This window comes from Ptychodera flava (assembly GCF_041260155.1).
Source record: "Ptychodera flava strain L36383 chromosome 23 unlocalized genomic scaffold, AS_Pfla_20210202 Scaffold_23__1_contigs__length_28996876_pilon, whole genome shotgun sequence".
Classification (NCBI taxonomy): domain Eukaryota; kingdom Metazoa; phylum Hemichordata; class Enteropneusta; family Ptychoderidae; genus Ptychodera; species Ptychodera flava.
Genome location: NW_027248277.1, coordinates 25,955,148 through 25,978,683, shown reverse-complemented (window position 1 = coordinate 25,978,683; position 23,536 = coordinate 25,955,148). Strand labels below are relative to the sequence as shown.

Genomic DNA, 23,536 nt, shown 5'->3' with positions numbered 1-23,536 from the left:
ATTTATTTGTTATAACTAAAGCCATAATTGCTGTGTAAAGTGAGTCAAGTTAAATCAGTTCTCAGATACTTGGTTGACACTTCAATATTGCATCTAAGAAGAAAACAATAAGTGTATTTTTTGTTTTTCACATGAAGTATATTGTATTTTTGAGGAAGTTTTGAGGAATTTATTCTGTATTTTTTGTCCCATGTGATTTCCTATTTAACTATTTTAATAAACAATTAAAACCGATACCTCTTCTATGATCTTGCTTTGGTAGATATGTGTGTATGTTAGATGGGTTAAATGTGCAAAGTAGTTAATACAACAATGATATTAATGTAGTTAATGAGTGCAGAACAACAGTACAATAGGTGCAAAAACAGAACAATCAGGTTCATATTTGGACCTACAAGATCCAAATTACAGAAGATTGAATATGTTTCTTTATGTTGTGCATAAAGATGTATAAATACAAATCAGGTTGATGCATAAATGTGAATCTTTATGCATCTGTAATGTCCTGCATAAAGGTGATTAAATTTAGTCAGCCATTAAACCCTTTTATGCACAAGCATAAAGGTGCATAAAGTTCCATCTTTATGCTGCATAAAGATGATTACAGATCATCTTTATGCAACTTTATGTCACCTTTATGCTGCGCATAAATCTAGATTTTCATCTTGTGGTAGAGCTCAGTTTTCTGACTGACTGCATTTCTCAAGCTCATTATCACAACACAGCACACATCAGTGAACAGCCAGCTTGGAAGTTATTGCTGGAAGTGACCAAGTGCCATAGCAGCTGAGTAAAAAGTATATGGGGAAATATTAAAGTTAATTTTTCCCCAGGTACCCAGCAAATGGAAGCAAGCAATATGTTACAGCTATCTTTAAGAAAGGCAGGGTAAGTATACAAGGAAATTACAGACCAGTCGGTTTTACAAGTATTATCTGCAAATGATGGAATCAGTTATCAGAGACAATATGATGAACTACTCTAAGCGCAATCAACTCTTTTCACCCAATCAGTTTGGATTTATCAGCGGCCGAACAATGTCTCTACAGTTATAAGTTCTTGACACTTGGACAAAAAACTCTTGATGAAAGAGGCTTTACAGATTTCATTTATTTGGACTTATTGCAAAGGCATTTGACAAAGTAGCCCATGGTAGGCTACTAGGAAAACTTCAAAGCTATGTATGCCAAATAAGATAATTCAATGGATCAGATCATTCTTGCTGAACAGAACACATAGATTGAGTCATGGTTAATGGATGTCCATCACAATGGAAAAATGTTACAAGTGGGATACCCCAAGGAAGTGCTCTAGGTTCTCCACTCATCATATACATCGATGATATGCCCAAATGTGTGAACTCAGATGTGTACTTATTTGCAGATGACACTAAACTATCTAGAGATATTTCAAAAGATGGAAAGCATGCATTTACAGAGCGATTTAACAAAGTTGGAAATTTACCCAGACTTTCTTAGGTAATCAGGTCGTTATTTAGAGAAAAATAAACAAAATAGCGTTGGTTTCATTCACTTTCACTTGCGCGTATTAGCGCAGTGGCCACAAACTGAACGCACGGAAACCGGAAGTGACGTATCAAACTTGCTAGTCACAGCGGGTTCAAAGCGAGGTCACTTATAACCAAGCTCTTCTACGCCAAGTGGAGTACGCGTACGCGGTACGCAAACCTCAGCGCTCGACTGAAAATCATAATGGCGAAGATAATCAGTAATAACTTCAAACCTGAACGAGCAATCGATGATCCAAGACTGACATCGCCAGAAAGTTACAGCGACTCGAGTTCGGGAGGTGAATATTCTAGCTCCGATGACGAAGTTCAAATTACTCTCGGCGATCAATCATGCCTGTCATTGTCAACCCAATCGCCGTGAAATCATGCCGACACCGAAGTAATGCCAATGCTCTAGGGACATCGAAATGAATTCTAAAAGTGCAAGCATTTTTAATGTGTTACAGAACACCCTGATGTAGCCATGATTAGTCTAGAACCGGCAGTCCTGTCTACAGCGTTCCGTTTCTAGTGCCTGAGCGTACGTACAGTCCCCCTATGTACAAGCAAAGCACTTGGGGCTGGATATGCCCCGGGCAGTTTTCTTTTAGGCTTGTAGTTCAGTAGTTGGACTTGCAACTTTCGCTAAAAGCAGCCCTTCTCAAAGTGGTATTCGCAGAAAACTTTATTTCTGCTCGACTTAAACATCGACACCGAGTGCTTGGCCCCTATATTCTGTAGCCATTCTATACACTGTAGGCTAAGTGGAAAAGCTTACAGTTGCATACGTCGACTGCTTCAATGACCAAGTTTACGACGTCACTTCCGGTATTTTAGTACACCGCTGTTTGTTAGCCAGTGAGTGAAAGTGAATAAAATCGACTCGAAAGCCTTTCAATGACCATATAGGTTAACTATTCCAAAATTAATTTTTAGGGTAAATTTCCCCTTTAACAAAGTTGGAGATGTGGGCTAACACTCGGTTGCTTAATTTTAATGCTGAAATATGCCAAGAGGGAAAATCAGAGGGGAAACCAGTAAAAACATCAAGTACCATTTTACTTTGGGCTCTGCTGATACAAATGATCTACTCTGAAACAGTGACAGTAAAAAAGACATAGGAATTTTCGTTGATCCAGACTTATCCTTTGAAAAACACATCCATGAGAAAGTTAACAAAGCTAATGTGATCAAGGGAATTATCGGAAGAGCCTACACATACTAGATATGGAAAGTTTCTTGTTTCTCTACAAAGATTTTGTTCAGCGCCGCCAAACATGGAATATTGCAGTTCAGTCTGGCATCCATACAAAGAAAAAGACATCGAAGCCATTGAAAATGTACAGTGGAGAACCACATGCCAATTACTAGCCTTACATGGACTACCGTATATAGATACACTTGTCAAACACAACCTACCTACACTTGCGTACAGAAGAGAGAGGGGAGATATAGATACATTCAGAATCCTGAACCACTACTATGATAGTACAGTCGCAGACTTTTCAAAAGAAATAGTCAGATAGAAGCTGGGGACATTCATGAAACTTCTAAAACAATATACCGCTAGTTGCCTTGACATCAGAAGTTTTCTTTTACCAACCGCATTGTATGTGTGTGGAATTCCTTGCCTAACTATGTTTTCACTGCACCGTCTGTCAACACATTTGAACAGCGCCCGGAAATGTAGTTACCTTTGGTTCCTTAGTGTTTGCCTTCTTTGGCATTGACTGCCTTTGATTTCACCCAACATGGCTACTCTCAAAAAGCAATTACGTTCACTGTATACTATTTCAACTAGCTAGGAGGAAAGAGTTACATGTTTATGTTATATTCAGTGACAAAACATTACATTACAATGCTTCTTCAGGGATTGTAGTTAAATTTGGTAGTTGCAAATCACATCTAATTTTACAATGAATCATTTTGACAGCTATTAGTACAATACCAGTAAACTTTAAAGAAAATAAAACTTGCAGGCCAACCTTCTTTACAGAAATCACCAACCAACAATTCAATCTGCCTTTAAAAGTTTCATAATGCCATTTTGTAACATCTATGATGGAAAGATGGGAAATTACAGTTTATTTGATGAGAAATTTAAATTATTTTATTGACTATGAAACTATCTGCCTTTTTACCATATGTACACACCACCTTTCAGAATTCCTCTGTCAGGTTTCAGCTTTGCTGACAAAAGTGCTATTTATTTTAGGAATTTAGAAGGTTTCCCTTTGGGATCCCATATAAAGTATCCTCATACAGCATAGTTAATAGGCGTTTGTATAGAGCTGTACTGCACAATGGGTATATTTGACCTTTAACCCTACAGCTTTAAGCCAGAATTCAGCACTTATATATACTACAGGTGTTAAAACCTGATGTTTCCAACAAATGATACAAATGATAGTACAGGGAAAGAATGACAGATGTATGATTTATATTGAAGCACCATCCCCATGGCCATGTGGGGGCTGCAATTGGGAGACAAAGGATTACGGGAAAAGTTGACATGTCAACTCTAAATGGAGTGTCTGTCATCAAGCTGAATAGTACATAGTATTAATTAACATTTTATTGCTCTCAGTTCACTACATTTCAAGTGGATTTAATCTTTTCAACATGTAGACTATTAAACATACAGACATAAACAACACTAACATTTTCCTTTAAGTACATCACAACTAAGCTAACAAGAAACCACGGCCCACCCTTGTCAGCCGTCAGTGTGATGTGTAGTTGTTCAAGCAGCAAGCTCATGGCATAAAACGAGTAACAATTACATAACTTTACCATAAATGTTATTGTTTGGGTTATTAGCTCTATGTATGTATTTTTTGTCAATTCAGTGGTGAAATTGCAAAGTATATCTAACATGAAGAAAACATAACTATAGCTGTCATGGGATCGAATGAAAATTCGCTCGAATATATCATGTGACAATAAGATATATAAATTTCGTCTCCACTGAATCAACAAAAGGGACGTGAGAGGGTATTTTTTAAAGAATATTTCCAAGAGAAAAGTCAACTTACAGGACACAAGTCTAACTAGAAAGCATTTGCAAGCAAAAGCAAAGTTCCAGAGACCAGAGCAGCGGAAGAAACAAGAGGATGTGTGACAAAGATAGGTGCAGAATGAAAGAGTGCTTTGGATTTTAATATTCAGGGCTGATAGCAGTAAACACCATAATACAACTAAAAGCAAGGCAGTCCGGGGAATTACAGTACACAGATTACAAATGCCTACATGTACGGTAAAAACGCAACAGATACATACGGGGGCGACGACGCACGGAAATGTTTCTCAGACGACATTCTCACGAGCCAGAGCAATAATTTTCGCTCCGCTGACCTACGCAAAAATCAATCGCTTGACGGGTAGCGCTGAGTTGTTGCTGTAAAGAGCCGTGTCATTTACGACGATGATCAGACGAGAGGAAACATCGGACCTAGGCCGTTGAAATTGAGCACATGCATTTTCATTTGATTAAAAGCACAGACTAAAACAATTTTCATTGCTATGTCGCTGTTTTCACAAGATACTGACCATTTGATCTTGGAAAGTTGAGTTGCTTTTACGTGCAGCCAACGCATGCCGGTGCATGACAGACAGTATGTTCACTATGAATGCCTAGCTCTGCATGGCAGGGCTGTGTGTTACCGGCATTAAACGGCCTCCCACCACAGCCCCGCAGACTGATATAGGAAAAACCGCTGGTGGCTCCTCAGAAATACGGCGGGCAGTTTCTCCGCCAAAACAGCCGATTTTGAGTCCAAATTTTGCATTGATCATCGTTTTCGAGCACACCCACCTCGCCTAGGTACACGATGTGCCCAGCCGCGCTTGTAAACTTAGGGAAAGGCTACTTTTCTGTCTCTGTGCGAGCGAGGCGATCGATACGCCGCCATGTTGTTTCATGAGCATTCGGGCGAAACAGTATAGCGCCACGTACGGCGAGTATTTAGAGAAAAATAAAATCAAAAAGCAACAAAAAACAAAGCGAAATAAAGCTAGAATTATTAATAACTGAACGCAATATGATAGTTGAGCAATGCCAAATAAAAATAAATAAATAAACAAACAAGAAATGCCCGTAAAACCCGTCCGAGCTGAGCGATGACGTCATAAGCGTGTCGCAATGCATTCTGGGTAATTAAGGTAAAATTTGTGTATAGCAGGTTCTATGGTAGTAAAACCGGAAATAGAGAAAGAAAGAAAGAAAGAAAGAAAGGAAGAAAGAAAGAAAAAAGAAAGAAAGAAAGAAAGAAGGAAAGTGAGCAAAAACTAACAGTTCCAGAGCTGGTCTCTGGAACTAATAATAAGGACTTGTGCACTTTAACATACTCATATGTTGTCTTAGAAATGACTTCAAATATGCTCAAAACTGAAATTTGTCCGCGATCAATGAAAGTTGCCACAAATAAAAGCACACATTTCAATCTACACTTCTTTTCTGCCGGTTTTGTATTGTGTAGACATAATGGTTGTTTTGTCGACAATAAAATATTTGGATTTCGGTTGATCAAGCAACATTTACAAGGTTTTAAACACCAATGCCATGTTATCTTAATAAAAAAAATCATCACAACAAACCTCTCCAGTGGTTAAAAAAAAATCACACACAGACGCAAACACTCAGTTTTTAGATGATACATACTATTCCTTATACATTTATACCTTTGTTGATGATGACTCTCAAAATCAGACCTGCTGCTAGCCAATGCATTATGACAATGAACGTTTTACGCAATCATCTGGGCATTTCTCCAACCATGCTTGAATGAAGTAGACAATATTGCAACACAGCCAGGTACCAGAGGCCCTCTATTGCCCGATTTTAAAATTTACTTTCATGGAGAATCAACAAACACACTCTTTGTACACAAAATGAGAAAGGCTTCTCTTGCATAACTATAAACCAATATATATTTCTGGCAAAAGTATAAACTTATATAAAGCTATTACAGGTGGATGATTCCCTAGGTTATTGGCAGATTGGCAAATAATGTTGTTCACACTGTTAAGGGTTTACAGATTATATTAACATCTATTTAGCATGAACATGTACTGAATTAAAATCACTGACTGGCTAATAAAAATGGTAAGATCACAGCAGTCATCTATTGACTTTGTGCAGACCTGGATATAGTAAGAAACTGCATGTACACTGTGGCCGAGAGGCACCCCATTTTGGGCAATAATAGCGTCCCACTTTTCACCATACATACGTTGAGTCTGCGTACAGAGAGTAAAATACACCTTCTGTGTCGTGGTGATAATTTTACCAAGTTTCCTCGCTGCACATCTAAATATTGCAATGGTCTTATTTTAGCAGTACTTAACTCAGATGCATATTTTTACTCGCCTGCTTTTAAAGTGTACAGAGATCTACTTTATATTTTATAGTCTTTTTTCCATTGAGCATTATCTTTTTTTGTGATGTGTGTATTCTCTGTCCGGTCTTTTATAATCTTTTTTTGTCCGTGTTTTTTTTCTTGTTTTCAACTGATATTGGGATGATGGTTTTATATCCTGAAATAAAGCTAATAATAATAATTATAATAATAATAATAATAAATATCGATGAAAGAGTTGCAGATTCAATTTATTTTGCTGAGCGTTTTTTTCTGTGGCATCTCTGCTAGGTGACTATAGGTACTGTACATTGTGAGTTTGAACCCCAGTGAAACCATTATATTCCTTATATGTTGACCTTTCCATTATGATATTTTGACAAGAATTTCACAGAGGAATTCTAAAAGGATCTAAGATAATAGTCATACGCCAAAATAGGTTAAAACACTGCCAACAGCACAAAACGATAGTCAACTTGTCATTTCATACAAATACGGGGAAAACTAAAAAAAAATAAAACTATAGGTTATAGTTAACCTTCATGAGATGTGTGGTCTCAAATATTGTAAGAAATATTGTGAAATGAAAAAGTTAAACCAAAGAATTTTTTTTCAGAATGTATTTTCAATTTACGATGTGGCAAATAAGCTCGAGTTCCCATTGAAAACAATGGCGTCTAATGTACTGAACACATTGCACACTTCTCGCCGGTTCAAATTCCTCAATCCTTTGATTGGCATGCAAAATTCCTATGGTTTTAAATTTTTGAATTTCGTGACGAAACTTATGTTATTTGCATGGAATTTATTCCAATCACTGAAATATACTCCTGCCCCTAATAAAATGGCGATCTGACAGCGTTTATGCAGAAAAAGGGTCTGAAATTGAAGCATTTGAATCAGTAAGTATTATTTGGTTTTTACTTTACACCATATCACAATAAAGATAGAACTATTCAAGGTCAATAGGGCGTTATCCATAAACATTTCCATGTAATTGTGCTTCAATTTCCTTGGTTTAAAATATTGTACTATATTAACAAGTGCCAAGTGCCAGTGCACACCAGCACATTTGTATTTTTTTTAGTCTGCAGACATTACAGAAGCAAATTGATGTCACCTGCACTTTCAAGTATTCTTAGTAGACTGTTATTTACTACTGTTTACTTCTCTTCAAAAGTTCAATATGACACAAGGATTGTAACTCTCAACGACACCATGGTAGATTCAACATAAAGTGGATATTTACAAGTCACACAAACTACCCTAAATTATTAAATCTATTCCAATTTATAGCATCATCTAAGTTAATCAAGTTTATGTGTACACTTGTATACATTGAGAGGGTTTTCTCCAATTTAAACTTTTGGAGGAATTCAACATCAGATTGAGGTGTAACATAAAAATTGTGAATTTAAGTTTAGTGTATGGGGCTTTTACAAGGTACTAGCAAGGTTGAAATGTGGGTCAGTATCAAACAAATCATATACAAAAATTTATTTAATGTTAATTTTAGTGTCAGTGCCTGTCTTACTTATGATACAAGATGTGTGGAGAAGCGATTTGGGAAACCGTACTGGCCATATTTATTCACTTGAAGCAGCAAAATCACCGCATAAAACAATAAGTACCAATCATATAACTGCATGAGAAAGTCAGTGACTGGCTAATACAAAAAGGTCAAATCACATCATCCATTGATTGTCATCAAATGACTTCGTGCAGATTTGGAAACAGGAAGAAACTGTGCAAGCAGTAATCAACTGGTTATTGGGTAATCAGAACAGGTGATGTGTAAGTCGGTTGTTGACATATCACATGCTGCATGTATCCATTATAGTACATGATAAATTTGAACAATTACGAATGATTCCAAAGGCAAATCATTCTTGTTGCCATGACAGAGAATTTTGAATATCCAATAAATGATAATACACACACCTGCCTTGCACCCTCAGTCTGAAGACTGAATACCATTGTCTCTGAACCTACACTAAAAAAGATGTAAACTTACATATGTATAGTAAACCTATGGAAAATTCAGTAAGTAAACTACCGAACATACATAATTTTGTAGCAATTTGTAATATGTGGTGCCTGAGCTGCAGCGCATTGTAATAGAAGATGCAATGAACCATGCACACAATTATTCATAAAACCGTTCACATAATTTTCAAAAGAAATGTTGTAAGGAAATCCAAAAGAAAGTTTACATAGTAAGCAGAGTAGATTAGAGCAGAACTGTGATCTTTAGGGAATAACTTCAAATTTTGTTTAAGTTCAAATTCTGTTTCTTAAGGAAGCCTTTACCAATTGCTTTGCAATTGAATAGGTTCTCTGAATGATTCTTCAGAAATTATAAGAAAATCTCTCAAACATTAACAAGCAATGAGTTTTTTTAAGAAACTCTAAGAAAATATGGCTTATTACTTTGCCTTCTCCTGACATGTATACACAGCTATGAAAATATTTTTACTTTTAATACACACTGAGATACAGTATGGCCTGTTTTGTACCAATCTCTACAATACTTTACATCAAACATGCTAAAAGTTATTGTTTATGGTCTACAAGAACTTTGAAATCCATGTGTAATATTGGTCAACTAGAATATTGACATTAGTTAACTGGCACTCTTTTTCTTTGAATGATTCCACAGAAATTATATGAAAATCATTCAAACATGAACTAGCAATGAGGTGTTTTAAAGAAACTCTAAGAAAATACAGCTTATTACTTTACCTACTCTTTTATTTGTATATTTCAATATGGTAACCTGACATGAACACACAGCTATGACAATATTATTACTTTTAATACGCACTGACATACAGTATGGCCTGTATTGTATCAAGCTCTATTACAATACTTCATGTCAAACATGCTAAAAGTTATCTTTTATGGTTTACAAGAACTTTGAAATCTATTTCACACCCAGTGTAATATTGGTTAGCTAAAACATTGTCATTAGTTCACTGGCACTATTTTCCTTTGAATGTTTACATGTGAAGTACCAGAAAGTCACAATTTGCACATTTCAAACTCTATGGCATATTTCTCGACAACCTCATTTAGTTGTAAAATGTACAAAAAATAAGAGACTGAAAAATTGAAAGGGTTCTTTTTTAAGATAACCATTTTTGTAAACTACATCAAAGACAATCATGTTGCTGGGATGCAGCCATATTTGTTGTGTAGTTATTGTTGGATCATTGAGTTAGCAAGATCTCACAACAATGCTAGCATTTATTTATGTTCTCAAATTGTTCTTCGTTTTTGGTAAAAACGTTCTATCCATAGAATCAATTGCAAGTCTGAGAATACTTTGAAACGTTTAGATCCCTAGAGATACTGTTCAAAATAATAATATAATAATTAATATATAGGCTAGCATTATTTTGATAATATTGTTGTCATTTTGTCAAAAATATAGTTTCATGTACTGCACTACTACTGTCTGTCATCATTTTTCGTGGAAAATCTTTTCAGATGTCACTAGCCAAAAAATTGAAATTTTGCGTTTAGGTTCCCATAATGATGTTACTTGAAGATACCATTCTGAAATATGGCACATTGTGCAATACTTCATATTTTCTTTTAAAGCAATATTTTTCATTTTACTGAGAGTACAAGTACTGATATTATAATTGTAGAAGCTCTCAATATGCTGTGTTGGTGTCAATATTATGCTAAGTTTATTGGTGAACAATGGTACAGAAAATTTTAAAAGTTCATCACAGATTAAGATAAGACTTAAAAGAATACATGAACCTATCATTTTATCATAATAAATGCACAGCAGCCAACTGTACCAGATTTTCCCTTCTTAAGATCAACTGCAAGTTGAATTTCAAAGCAGAAAATTAAAAGACAAATTACGTACTGATGACCATATTAGATCACAAAACAAACTGACATACAGTTGTGTGCCTTGGCGAAGGCTTAAAATGAGAATCAAGACCAGGAACATTAAGACACTGCTATCTTGTGATAGAGATCTAAAGTGATATAACTTTGATACAACCAACAACTAGTGAGTCCGTGCATATATTTAGCACTATGATGCAGATTTACATCAAAGCATACTCCAAATGCTTAAAGGCCAGTGATATTTTAAGATATTTTCTATTCAGACTAAATAACTGCTTATCTTAAAATACAGTGGTTTCTTTCCACAGACAATAGAAATGAAAATTGTGTGGTTATCTCTATTGCGCATCAATTGACTGTGATAGACAATAATTTATTCAAAAAAAAAATTGAAAAAATGACAAAATTTGTGATAGTTCATGTGTTACTTAAAACTTTAATTATTTGGACATTGTAAAGTATACTTTATTTGAGACCCTGGGTAAGGTTATCTCAATTGTTTGCCGCGTATTTCAAAAATACATCCTAAAGGTTTGCATGTATACAAATTGGCAAACAGTGGAAGTGCCACACTTGTGTCTTTCTGCTTATGGAGATAGTTACACTTACCTTTGTGAGAGCTTCTATGTTTGCGTTAGCACCAATGAGAATCTCTACAACATCTTTATGGCCAAATTGGGCAGCCATGTGCAGGGCAGTGCCCCCTTCCTGAAGAGTGAAATATGAAAACAATGAAGTACGGGTATTTGTATCAATAGTTATGATAATAAATTCAGAAGCCATCAACAATAGAGATCACTGGTATTATTGGTAGACCTGATAGGCAAACATTCTCATAAATAAAATTTTATGTAGCATGGTTATACAGGAACTAGTCTTTTTTGAACTCTTTATAAAATGTAATGTTACTTGAGTAGGCACAATCCCCCTGTGCAATGAATGATATACTGTTCCATTGTGATTATTTTCTATTCAAGAACATTTCTATCTATTGAAAAAAAAATAATTGTAAAACTAAACAAAGATACAAAGCAAGTCATTGCCCTTTGGCCATAAAAAATAGCCTACAAACTTTTTATTGATGAGTCGAGAGAGATAGCAAAAATACATTATGATGGATCAAGATGGAAAACAAGTGTATTTTGTTGAGGTAGTGTCTTCATAGGCGTTTTGTCAGAATGGTAGAGTACACAAAATAGAGTCAAGGATACTTTATCTTTCACATATGGTGATTACTTTAGTTTGGATTGCTATGCACTTCGCTAGGATCAAACATTTAACTTTTGAACGAACAATTATCAGATTGAACAATGTCACTGCTGTTTTATCTTAGTGGTGGGTGGGAAGCTGACAGTATGTTTACTGTTCTTCACAGAATGTTCATAATCTCTCGTCATTTGAATGATGTAAAAATGAAGTTCAACCATAGTTATTGTATTCTTTCTATCAACATTATTCATTACCCATGTTAGACAGGACTTTGCTTTCTGAATAATATCATCAGAACCAAACAAAAGTACTTCGAATTTTTTTTTTAACCATTTGACAGGTGTAATTTTTTCCCTCCAAAATTTTAGCGCAACATTTTACAACTTTTTGTGATTTTTTTCTGTAATTTTTAGGATAATATTAGACCAAACAGACCTCACTTTTTATTGGCTACAGTTTTGGATCAAAATTTTGTAAATCTGAACAAAAATTCATTGTAACTATTTTATCAAGGTGACAGAAATTGACTTTGGGGCTCAAAGGGTTATATTATCAAAACATAGGGCCAAAGTCCCTGAAGGTACTATAGACATGGATACAAAATTAAGTATTTCCTGACTGTATGAAATTATCTCACTAAGGTCATCCTAGGGACCTGTAAACCAAATATTAAAGCTGTCTGACCAGCGGTTTTGAAAAAACAAGTGACTCAACAGTCGACAGAGCTCTGCTGTGTTATGTGACACATGTATTGATAAAGAAGGTGGATATCTTTGATAGCTCATTTCAGGATGGCCTGACCAAAAATGGAAAAAAAAATTCCATAGAAATACAGATTTGCATATTTCATCACAATTTTAACAAATCTAAGTTGGGTAATCCCTAGGGACCTGTATACCAAATCTGTCTGACCAGTGAAGAAGAAGATTTTTTATCAAAAATGCCTTTTTGGCGCTAATTTGTATATTTTCAACAATATCAAAAGATTAATAAAAACAGTTTCTCAAAATCATATATTTTATCCACACAACAAATATCAAATCAGTAAGTACTGTGGTTTTCAAGATATTTGAGTGGACGGACGCCTCACAAACGGAAATACATACATACATTTTCAAAGATATTTGAGTGGACGGACGCCTCACAAACATACATACATACATACATACATACAGACATACATACAGACTGATGGTGGACGCTGGACGGATACCCATCCCAATAGCTTCTATAGACTATATAAGTCTATAGTAGCTAATAAACGAGAGTTAATTACATTCTAATTAAAGTATACAAGACTTGCTTCTGTCAGGTTATAAAGAATCTTAAGCTGCTTATCTTTATAAGTATTTTCATCCTATTAACCAAGCGCAATTTAACTTTCAAATTAACATTGTAAGTAAGTTCTGTTGAATAAGTTGAGACTGTACGTACTTAGAGAAAGCACACTGAAGAGACAAATATTTGAAACTTAAGAAATTCAAGGTCATCAAAAGCATTGTAAGGAATCATGTAACACTTTCATTGCACTGTTTACACAGATTGCATAACTGCTATAAATAGCACATGAGGAATTTTACAGGCCAGCTTTACCATAAAAACTCTATCACTTTGACCATTCTTTTAATTGACCACTCTATTTTTTTCCTCAAAAAGTAATTTTATTTTATCCTTACCAAGTCAAGCATAAAATTAAAATTTTCTCTATCTCTATTTATTTGACCACCCTATCATGACAAACTATTAGATAACATACAGGGCACAATAAATGACGGTTCGGAATATGTCAAAAGTAGGATTCAGGAATGTTGCCTTTACGTGTTTTAATCCTCCAAGATGGTAAGCATTTCACTATGAACTGTCAAAAAAGTTGAACTTTCTGATAATTCTACACTAAAATTATTTTGGCTTTGATGATTTCCTAATTCAAATATCTAAAATCATATTAATTATTTTTTTCTGGGTGAATTGATAGGGTTTATACACTACAAGAATATTTTTTTACTAAAAACGCCTTTTTTGGCATTAATTTGCCTACTTTCAACAATATCAAAAAATTAAAAAAAACAGTTTCTCAAAATCATATTTTTCATCCACACAAAAAATATCAAATCAGTAAGTACTGTGGTTCTCAAGATATTTGAGTGGACGGACGCCTCACAAACGGACATATTACATACATACATACAGTCAAACCTGTGTATAGTGGTCACTCAATCGACCAAGAAAAAGTGACCACTATATGGAGGTGGCCTTTCTATAGAGGGTGGGTGTGGCATTACTTTCTGTGCAGGTGGTGCGCTAAGTGGTGAATTTAGGGAAAGATAAAAGCAATTATAAAATTCCATAACATAAATCTGTTAAAAACATAGAACAGCTATTTAGTTTCTGAAAGCTTGTAATGCAGATGTAAAATCTGTAAAAGTAGACTTATTTCGTGCTTTCCAGTCTGAGCATTTTTTGATAGAGGTCATTGAGAGTCAGATATATTGACCATTATATACAGGTTTTGTACCAAAATGGAGCAATTCCATGTGGCCACTGACCACATGGAATATATATACATACATACAGACATACAGACTGACAGACTGACATACAGACTGACGCAGGACGCCGGACGGATACCCATCCCAATAGCTTCTATAGACTATAGTCTACAGTAGCTAAAAAAAACAATTAAAAAAGAAGGCAATGTTAGAGTTTTGAAAATATTATTTGGCATTTTTGTTGAACTCTAGGAAGGCACTCCTCATAGTTTAGCCAGCTTTCTATTTCATATTTAAAACTAGTGACAAAGTGTGTTTTAATTGTCGCGCCTTTTAAGTAGCCTGTCTGTCTGTTTGTATGGAAATGAAAGTTATAAAAATTAGGAGAAAATAAAGTGGTTTTGAGAGTATTTTAGGCATTGATATACAATTCCAAGAAAACACTCCTGAAAGCATTGCCTTCTCTAAATTTGAATGTTTTACAATGATGAGTTTAGATGTACATGATACAGTTCTTCTGCAATATATGTTAATCCCTCAACATTCACTTACAAATCTAAGCGTACCAGGGTATACGCCCAACTCTTCTTACACACATTTGCCATGCTTAAAACATATTTGTTTATAACCAAATGTCCCCTTAGGCAATAATTCACGTTTTAATGTGAACAAATGACAAACTATTTATAATCTCCTACTCAATAAACCCACTGTTACTGCATATGAGAATGACAATGTTAATATTATACTCTAATTAGGGGAAAGTCAAATTGTTCCAGCACAATTATTTCAAATCAAACATTCAGCTATTTTTACTATGACTATCTTTAATTTATCAGACTAAGCAACTGTCTCAATGACCAATGTTTTGAAAGCTATTTGTGCCTCCATGCACACACAGGGAAGATGATGATTTTTCTGAATTGAAATAAATGATAGAAACAGCAAATTTTAGATTTTTTTTGATTTGACTGAATTTTGTTAACATTTAAATGGTTAACAGTCAATAAACTGTAGACTTTGATCTCAGTGCGTGCCTTACCAATGATACAAGTGGCTATAGCAGTCCCCAGGTTTGTTTACAAAATGATAATTGTAAGATGTTCCAAGTTGTTGACCTTGCAACATATCTTTAATGTGGGAACCCGATAGCTTTTCCAGGACAAATCTGCATAAATCATTGTTCTTCCTAAATAAGACCTATTCTTCAGCAACTCTTGCTCTAGTCAGCCAAAATAAGTGAGCAAACTTTATACTTATATGTCAACTATAACTCACATAATTTGATTAGACATTGGAGCTGGTTATTAAAAGTATTGATATGTGAATATTGTTTTAATTACAGCAATTTCATTTACCTAAAATATCTGGAATTTAGGCATCTAGACTAGACCTATTCTTCTTATTTTTGAACTTCCCATGCTATGCATTGCGTATTCAACAAACTAATTTTAAGTGGTAAAGAATGCTTCCTTATTTTACTGATGTCATAAGATTAAAGCTTTTTGCTCAGTACAAATTTATATCATAATAACAAAACAATCATATCTGGTAGAAATCAGATTCCAAAGTCATGTAGAAATATTATTTTCCAGTAATTTTAAGTGATAATTTCATTTTGTATATATCCTAAGACAAACAAACCAAGCAACAAACAAGGAAAAAGACAATGGTTAGGGCAAAATCATATAGCTTGTTTACTACCTCTCCTTTAAATCATTAATATTTACTTAGTCAAGTTTTAAAAGCTTCTTATTTTTGCCTTTGTGAAAATTATTTAAGGGAAACAACTATCTTTTTAAAATACCAATGTTTGTTTATTGTTTATTATTTCCATTTACAAAAATCCACATTTGACGTTCAGTCACTTGACTTCATGCAGCCATCAGTATCACACACTGCCTGCTATGGTGCATAGATGTTATTTTTCCCATATTGAGTTATCTTTCTTTATATTTGTTTAAGCCTACCATTATTTTTTTTCTCGCAAAAAAATTCCTACATGATTCCACATTGAAACTGTTGAACTACTTTTGGAATAATATCATTACTATGTCAGTATGTTGCCAATCATTTCTTTTCTTTGGTCACTTGAGAGAGGAACAGTACTCCCATTCACATAAGAGGTAAATACTGGATGATTGCTACGTCTACACATACCTTCCACAAAGTTTTATATGAATTACAAAGACTGCATTAGACACTTCCTGGCTCAACACTTCTTCAACTGACCAATAGCTCGTGTTTATGAAAATGATTTTTGTAATTCCTTCTAACTATTCAGATGTTACACTTGTGTGTTTTCATTGTTTGGATGATTATTCCCACAGCTCATCGAAATACTGATTTTACAACTTGACTTTTGAAGGCTCAGCATGCATCATAGATGCAGAATCTTGATCCCTGTTGTTGTAGAGGAAACTGTATGTGTATATGGTCTACAGCATGCAAGTACTAGCTTATGCGTAACTTGGCAATTCAGGCAGTAAAGTCTATATATATATATACAAACATGAACATTTTGGTAACAAAACTGAAACTTACGGAATCTGCTGAATGCTATTTGCAAAATAAAAACTAACTGACATTTTAATTGAATCAATTACTAGAAAACATGCAGCTAAAGTAGTTCATAAGTATTCTGCATCATTGAATGCATTTATTAAATTGCAAAATATTATGAACAAACCTAACATAAATAGACACAAAATTTCATTCTAAATTGTTGTTTAAAAAACACATTCACGCTGTTAAACGAACACACAAGTATGAGCTACAATGGCGGGAACGTTGCATTTAAATTGAGCTACAGATATGCGAGTGGGTGGTGACTCGAAGGGTGTGACGCAAGTAGATTAGATAGCAATGAATGAGGGAAGGAAGCAGGCATAGATTGTGTTACATCTAAGGTAAATATTGTGAGTGATAAGGTGAAACAATGTGTGACAGGCCTGCACGGATCACTAGAGGCTTTGGTCCTCATGCCTATTTCCTGTGTTAACCATGATTATAACAAAACCATAATCACCCATTAGTTCATCTGTCTGAAACTCTATACCGAATATTACAGCTATCAGACGAGGTTTTTGAGAAATATATTTTTTGACCAAAAATGGCCAAAATTGCCCCCAAAATACAAAATTGCAGATTGCATCATTCTTTCAATATATATTCAATGAGATAATCCCTTCAAACCTGTGTACTAAATATCGAAGCTATCAGAAGAGCACTTTTAGAGGAAAAAAAATTGTGACCAAAAATTGCAAAAATTGCAGATTTCATAATATTTTCAATATATCAATTTAGTTCATCTGTAGGAACCTGTATACCAAATACCAAAGCTACTAGACGAATATTTTGAAAAATACCGTCAATGACGCTGTACCTTCTCTAATGTGTGGCCAGGTCAGGTAATTGGTTGTTGGCATGGAGTTGTTGGTAAATAGTTGATGATGTAGGGGCATGAGGTGGGATATGGACCCAAAGAACCCAAAAGATGATTAAATACATCAATCAAAAAAATTCTAAGCTACAGTATAAACTGCCTAAAGATAGTTCAATGTGGAAAAAAGTTAAACAATTCAGAAATAAGAATTAACAGTCCAAAATAGTAATGACGCACTTCCTTACTGACCTGAGTGCATGTGAAATACACAACCTGGCATCTGTAAATTAAATGTATACCAAGTGATCATTTCCAGTCACTTTTAACTGTTTTTAATGGATTTTCCAAAGAGTCCTGTGGAAATGATGAAAAACGCTTATCTGGTCTTGTGTTTGTATAACCTCATGGCTGATAATTGTCATAGTATTGAAAAAAATTGAAAGTGAAGAAATTACTGTTTTTAATAGGCATATTTTCCTTGAAATACATGACCGTGTAAAGAATATATGCTAAAAGTGTTTAAGAGTAAATTTCTTTTCAAAAAATAATTTAATTTGTGACCAAAGGATTTTTATTCTTTGAGTTCATAAATTCAAACATTGCAATTTGTTCAATCATCTTGTGCAGTGTAAAATTTATAAAATGACTGAAAAACAAAAAAAAATTGGCAGAATTACAGTCTTTGTGATGTAAAATTATGGGTTGACATCACGATAACTGTTAATCTGTTTGAAGTACTAATATACTATAATTTAAAAAAGAAAAATTCATGCAGAAACGGTAAAATATATTGTCAGCAATGTAGTGTTAATTTTGACTTTACATCAAAATATGCCTTTGCTGGATACCAAATATATAGGGCGAAATATCAGCCATGTTCAGCAAAATCCACACAACAGCATTGATCCTTTTCTACGTTTGATTTGATTTGCTTATGTTATCCTTGTATGACAGTCAGTACAATATGGAACTTGAACACAACACAGTGAATAAGTATGCTGTAAATGAAATGGTGTGGCTGCATCCACATGCAGCAATAGGAGTGCCTTTGTCTCTCACCCCTCATTTCCAACCTGTCCCATCCCTGAAAAAATAGTTTGGTCTTATATTTATTATGTTAATAATTTCTGTATTTGTTAAAATGTGCGCATCTCAAAAACTTTTGATCATAAACATTTTCATTGTTTTTTATAGCTGACCAATCAGTTAACCTGTTTATTTTGAATATTTGCGCATTTTTCCTCAGTATTTGACATTTTCTGAATACCTTCTTATTCAGTTTGTCATTTTCTAAAAGTTTAAATGCTCCATTGTGTGGTCAAGCTTTCCACAAGCATCAAATGTGGTACTTCATATAGGAGGGTCTGCCTCTAGAGGGCGGGCATCATGAACACTCCTGTGTTTGTTGGTTAATTCCTCCACGTAAACTTCTGATTGTACTGTAAACATTGAACATGGCCGACGTCCGATTTTCCTGTCTAAAACTTTCACTCATTTTCGTTCATATGACTCTGAAACTCCAGGAAACGATTGGGAAGAAAGGGTTATCTTGAAATATTGAGGTACTCGCCGATATTTTGCAAAATTAAATGAGAAAAAATGCAAGGAAAATGCCGACAGGCTTACACAATGACAGTTTTCAGACTCGGAGGCATATGATCATCTCTGCAGATTATGCAACAGGCCCAGATCACGTGAGGCCATGAGGGGATATCCATGCAACTCAGTACCAAACACTAGCGCTCACAGAGTGAGCAAACACAAAGTGAGTACCCCTAACGTCAGCTCAGTAGTCTGTAATAGATTGTAGTCAACTAAGAAACCTTGGAGAAAGGCTTAACTGGTCACCACCAGACTAGTGGAACCACTTTCACTGTCGGCTTTCAAAATGTTTGCAAACCCAACTTTGCTACCAAAACCTTTGCCCCAGAAGCAGACTGGCAGAGATCCCCTCGCCCAATCTTTGGGTTGTTTTTGTTTACTTAGTTTTTGATGTAGTATGTTTACCTAGTTTTTTACTGTCTTAGTTTGGCCGATAAGAATTTGATTGATTCGCCGTGTTTAGGCTGCGTTCACAAAAAACTGTTAGGGGAGGGCTGGAGGAATTCAGGGGGGATTCAAAAATATTTGGGGTTGTAGAGGGGGGACTAGAAAGATTTGCTCTACCTACGTTGGGGACCTGAATATTTTTGGTTCCCTTTTTAACGATTCTAAGGTTTGGTTAGAAATGCAATCAAATTTAATAACATTTTAATGTAATTCAATTGTTTAAATGTTAGTAATAATAATAAAAGATCTACAACCATTTCATATCATTTCATACTATTGTCTCAACAAGTCATTGACAATGACATAGTCCCCACATGTAACGGGAGTATTAGTCTTGATGGGGCAGGAAATGTGGTCATTAAGAAGTATCGCTGGAGTGTATATGTTGAGATCTATGGGCACATAGGTCAATGTCGTTGTTCCCAATTTGAAACACATGAGGCATGTCTAAGTTATGGTTCTAAATCGGGAAAAAAGATCAGACCTCTAGCTGTATTGGCCAGCCAAGAAATACATATGCGCATAATAAATGAGGTACAAGATGTGACATCTTAAGGTCTAATATCCTATCAAAATTGGAGGGTATAGAACTTGTGGTTACTGAGTTATGCATATATATGTATAATCAAGGTCAAAGGTCATTGAGGTCATGTGACATTTTGAAAAAAAATTGTATTGGTAATTAATCCCTATATGCCAAAAAACTGAGCTCTAGTGCTATTTGCGTGCCTAGAATTGGATATGTGTAAAATTAATGAGGTAAGCATGTGTTGTCATAAGGTCTCCCATCCTACTAAATGAAGGACATAGCACTTGTGGTTACTTATTTATTGACATAAACATATATTTTAGGTAAAAGGTCATCGAGGTCACATGACATTTGTCAAAAAATTTCCATCCGATAGTTATCCCCATATACCAAAAATCAGACATCCAGCTATATAATTAGATATGTGCATAATTAATGAGGTACAGTATGTGGCGTCATAAGGTCTTACATCATACCAAATATGAAGGGTGTATCACTTGTGGTTACTGAGTTATGGACAAATATGTATATTTCAGGTCACAGGTCATTAAGGTCATGTGACATTTTGTCAAAAAAAATTGTATTGCTAAGTTATCCCTTTATACCAAAATCAGACCTCCAGCTCTATTGGCTCGCTAAAAATTAGATATGTGCATAATTAATGAATACAATATGTGGCGTCATAAGGTGTCTCATCATACCAAATATGAAGGGTGTAGCACTTGTGGTTACTGAGTTATGAACAAATACGTATATTTCAGGTCAAAGGTCACTGGGGTCACGTGACATTTTGTCAAATAATTGTATTGCCAAGTTATCCCTTTATACAAAAAATCAGACCTCTAGCTCTATTGGCTCGCTCAAAATTAGATATGCACATCATCAATGAGGTACAATATGTGGTGTCATAAGGTGTCCCATCATACATATATGAAGGGTGTAGCGCACTTGATACTGAGTTATGGACATATCTGTATATTTGAAGTCAAAGGTCACCGAGGTCACGTAACATTTTGTAAAAAAATTGTATTGGTAAGTTATCCCTATATACCAAAAATTAGACCTCTAGCTCTATTGGCTCGCTCAAAACAAGATATCCGCATCATTAATGAGGTACAATATGTGGTATCATAAGGTGTCCCATCATACCATATATGAAGGTGTAGCAATTACTAATTAATGCTATGAGTGCTATCATTCGAATGTAAACAACACTTAAATCAGTTACAGATAGTGAAATGCCTTCCACTGTGGGGGGATAAAGACATCTGGAAATAGCCTTGATCGAAATTTCTCATCAGTTCTTGTGTGTCTTACATGCAAAAGTTGCAAAAATTGGTTCGCAATGAAAAATTTACCTCGGCTTTGTTTTCTGGATCAAATTGTACTACAAATTGATATTAAATATGACAAAATTATGTTTACAGCCTTCAAAACTCTCTCACAACATATCCTGGGTTGGTGAAGGTCATTTAAGGTGACAAAAGAAAATTACCTTAAATATAAAAATTGGGAGGTTTCCCAACACTTTGAGCAGCAAATTTATCTCATAACATCCCTCAGAACTTTTGTACCAAATTACAAAGCTATCAGACAAGTAATTTTGAGAACAAGTTTTCTTGACCAAAAATGACAAAATTGTCTTAAAAATACAAATTTGTATATTTCAGGACAATTTCCACATATCTAACTATTGTCATCTCTGGACATCTGTACACCAAATATAAAAGCTGTCTGTCCAGGGCTTTAAAAAGAATATATCTTTTAAGATTTTTGACCAAAAATGACAAAAAGTGCCCCAAAACAGTAATATTTCCAATTTTGGAAATATCACAACCTTGCAAACCTCCAATCCAAATTTGAGAGCAATTGGGATAGCGGTTTGAGAGAAGAAGAAATTTTACTTTAAATGAGAAAAGTAACAAAAAATTCAGCAAAAATACAAAATTCAAGATATCTTCAAGATATTCATTAAACTGATTTTGATCAACCTTAGAGACCTGTATACCAAATATCAAAGCTATCAGATTAGTAATTTTTCACTAAAAGTTTAAACCAAAAATTTGGAAAATTGCCCCAAAATTACAAATATTAAAATTTCAATTCAATTTGTATACACTTGGCTGAGGTTATCCTGAGGAACATGTATACCAACTTTCAAAGCAATCAGATGAGTGGTTTCAGAGAAAAACGTTTTTTGACTAAAACTGAAAAAATTACCCTAAAAAAAGAAACATGCAAATTTCATCCCAAATTTTTAACATCTACTATAGAATGCCAAAAGGACCCTGCACACCAAGTTTCGACCCAATCTGACCAACAGTTACAGAGTTTTAGCAATTTGCAGGGTTTTTCCTTTTTTCCCCTCATTTGCATATTTTTGGCACTGACATGTTCATTTGAACAAATTCACATCTCCACCCCTAGGTGCACCTGTACACCAAATACTAAGACAGTAAGTGCTGCGGTTTAGCTGTTTTTGACGTGGACGGACATACATACATACATACATACATACATACATACATACATACATACATACATACATACATACATACATACATACATACATACATACATACATACATACATGCAAATGGCATGCAAATGAACTGATTCAGCTTATACGATTACCTCACATTGGTATACCAAATGTGAGCTAAAAAATCGACGTGCATCTGTACGGGTTAGGGTACTATCCTTGTGCAAAGTTTGAAAGAAATTGACCAGGCATGTCTGAGATATCTGCGTGAACTGAAGGACGGACGGACGGATGGACGGAAGGACACGACCAAACCTATAAGTCCCACCGGACAGTGTCCGTGTGGACTAAAAAACCCTAAAAATGTATGAATTTTCGTTAAAAACAAACAAGTAGGCCTAGTATTGGGCAGAAGCTGGAACTGTTGATAAGATTTTCTATGCAATATATCAAATACTTGCTTGCTGCCTCCCTACAGTATACTGAAACACATATTATTCAGTTTGTTGACAAAAGCCTGCATATAGGAATATTTGGTGATAATTGAATTAGAATCCAGACTGAAAGTATTTGTCAATGATACAAATGCTGGGTATATATTCACAGGCTGTGTTGGCAAGCTGAATACTGGACAGTTCAACACACTGTAGGGAGTA

General features: G+C 34.8%; 1 protein-coding gene across 1 annotated transcript in view; it reads right to left on the bottom strand.

Annotated features, from left to right (window-relative positions):
- Nucleotides 1–23,536, bottom strand: part of LOC139123877 (ankyrin repeat domain-containing protein 29-like) — a 59,242-nt gene that overhangs the window by 19,140 nt on the left and 16,566 nt on the right. The window contains exon 3 of the mRNA XM_070690029.1: nt 11,347–11,445. Coding sequence (XP_070546130.1) covers nt 11,347–11,445 — 99 coding nt within the window. The remainder of the gene's footprint in view (nt 1–11,346; nt 11,446–23,536) is intronic.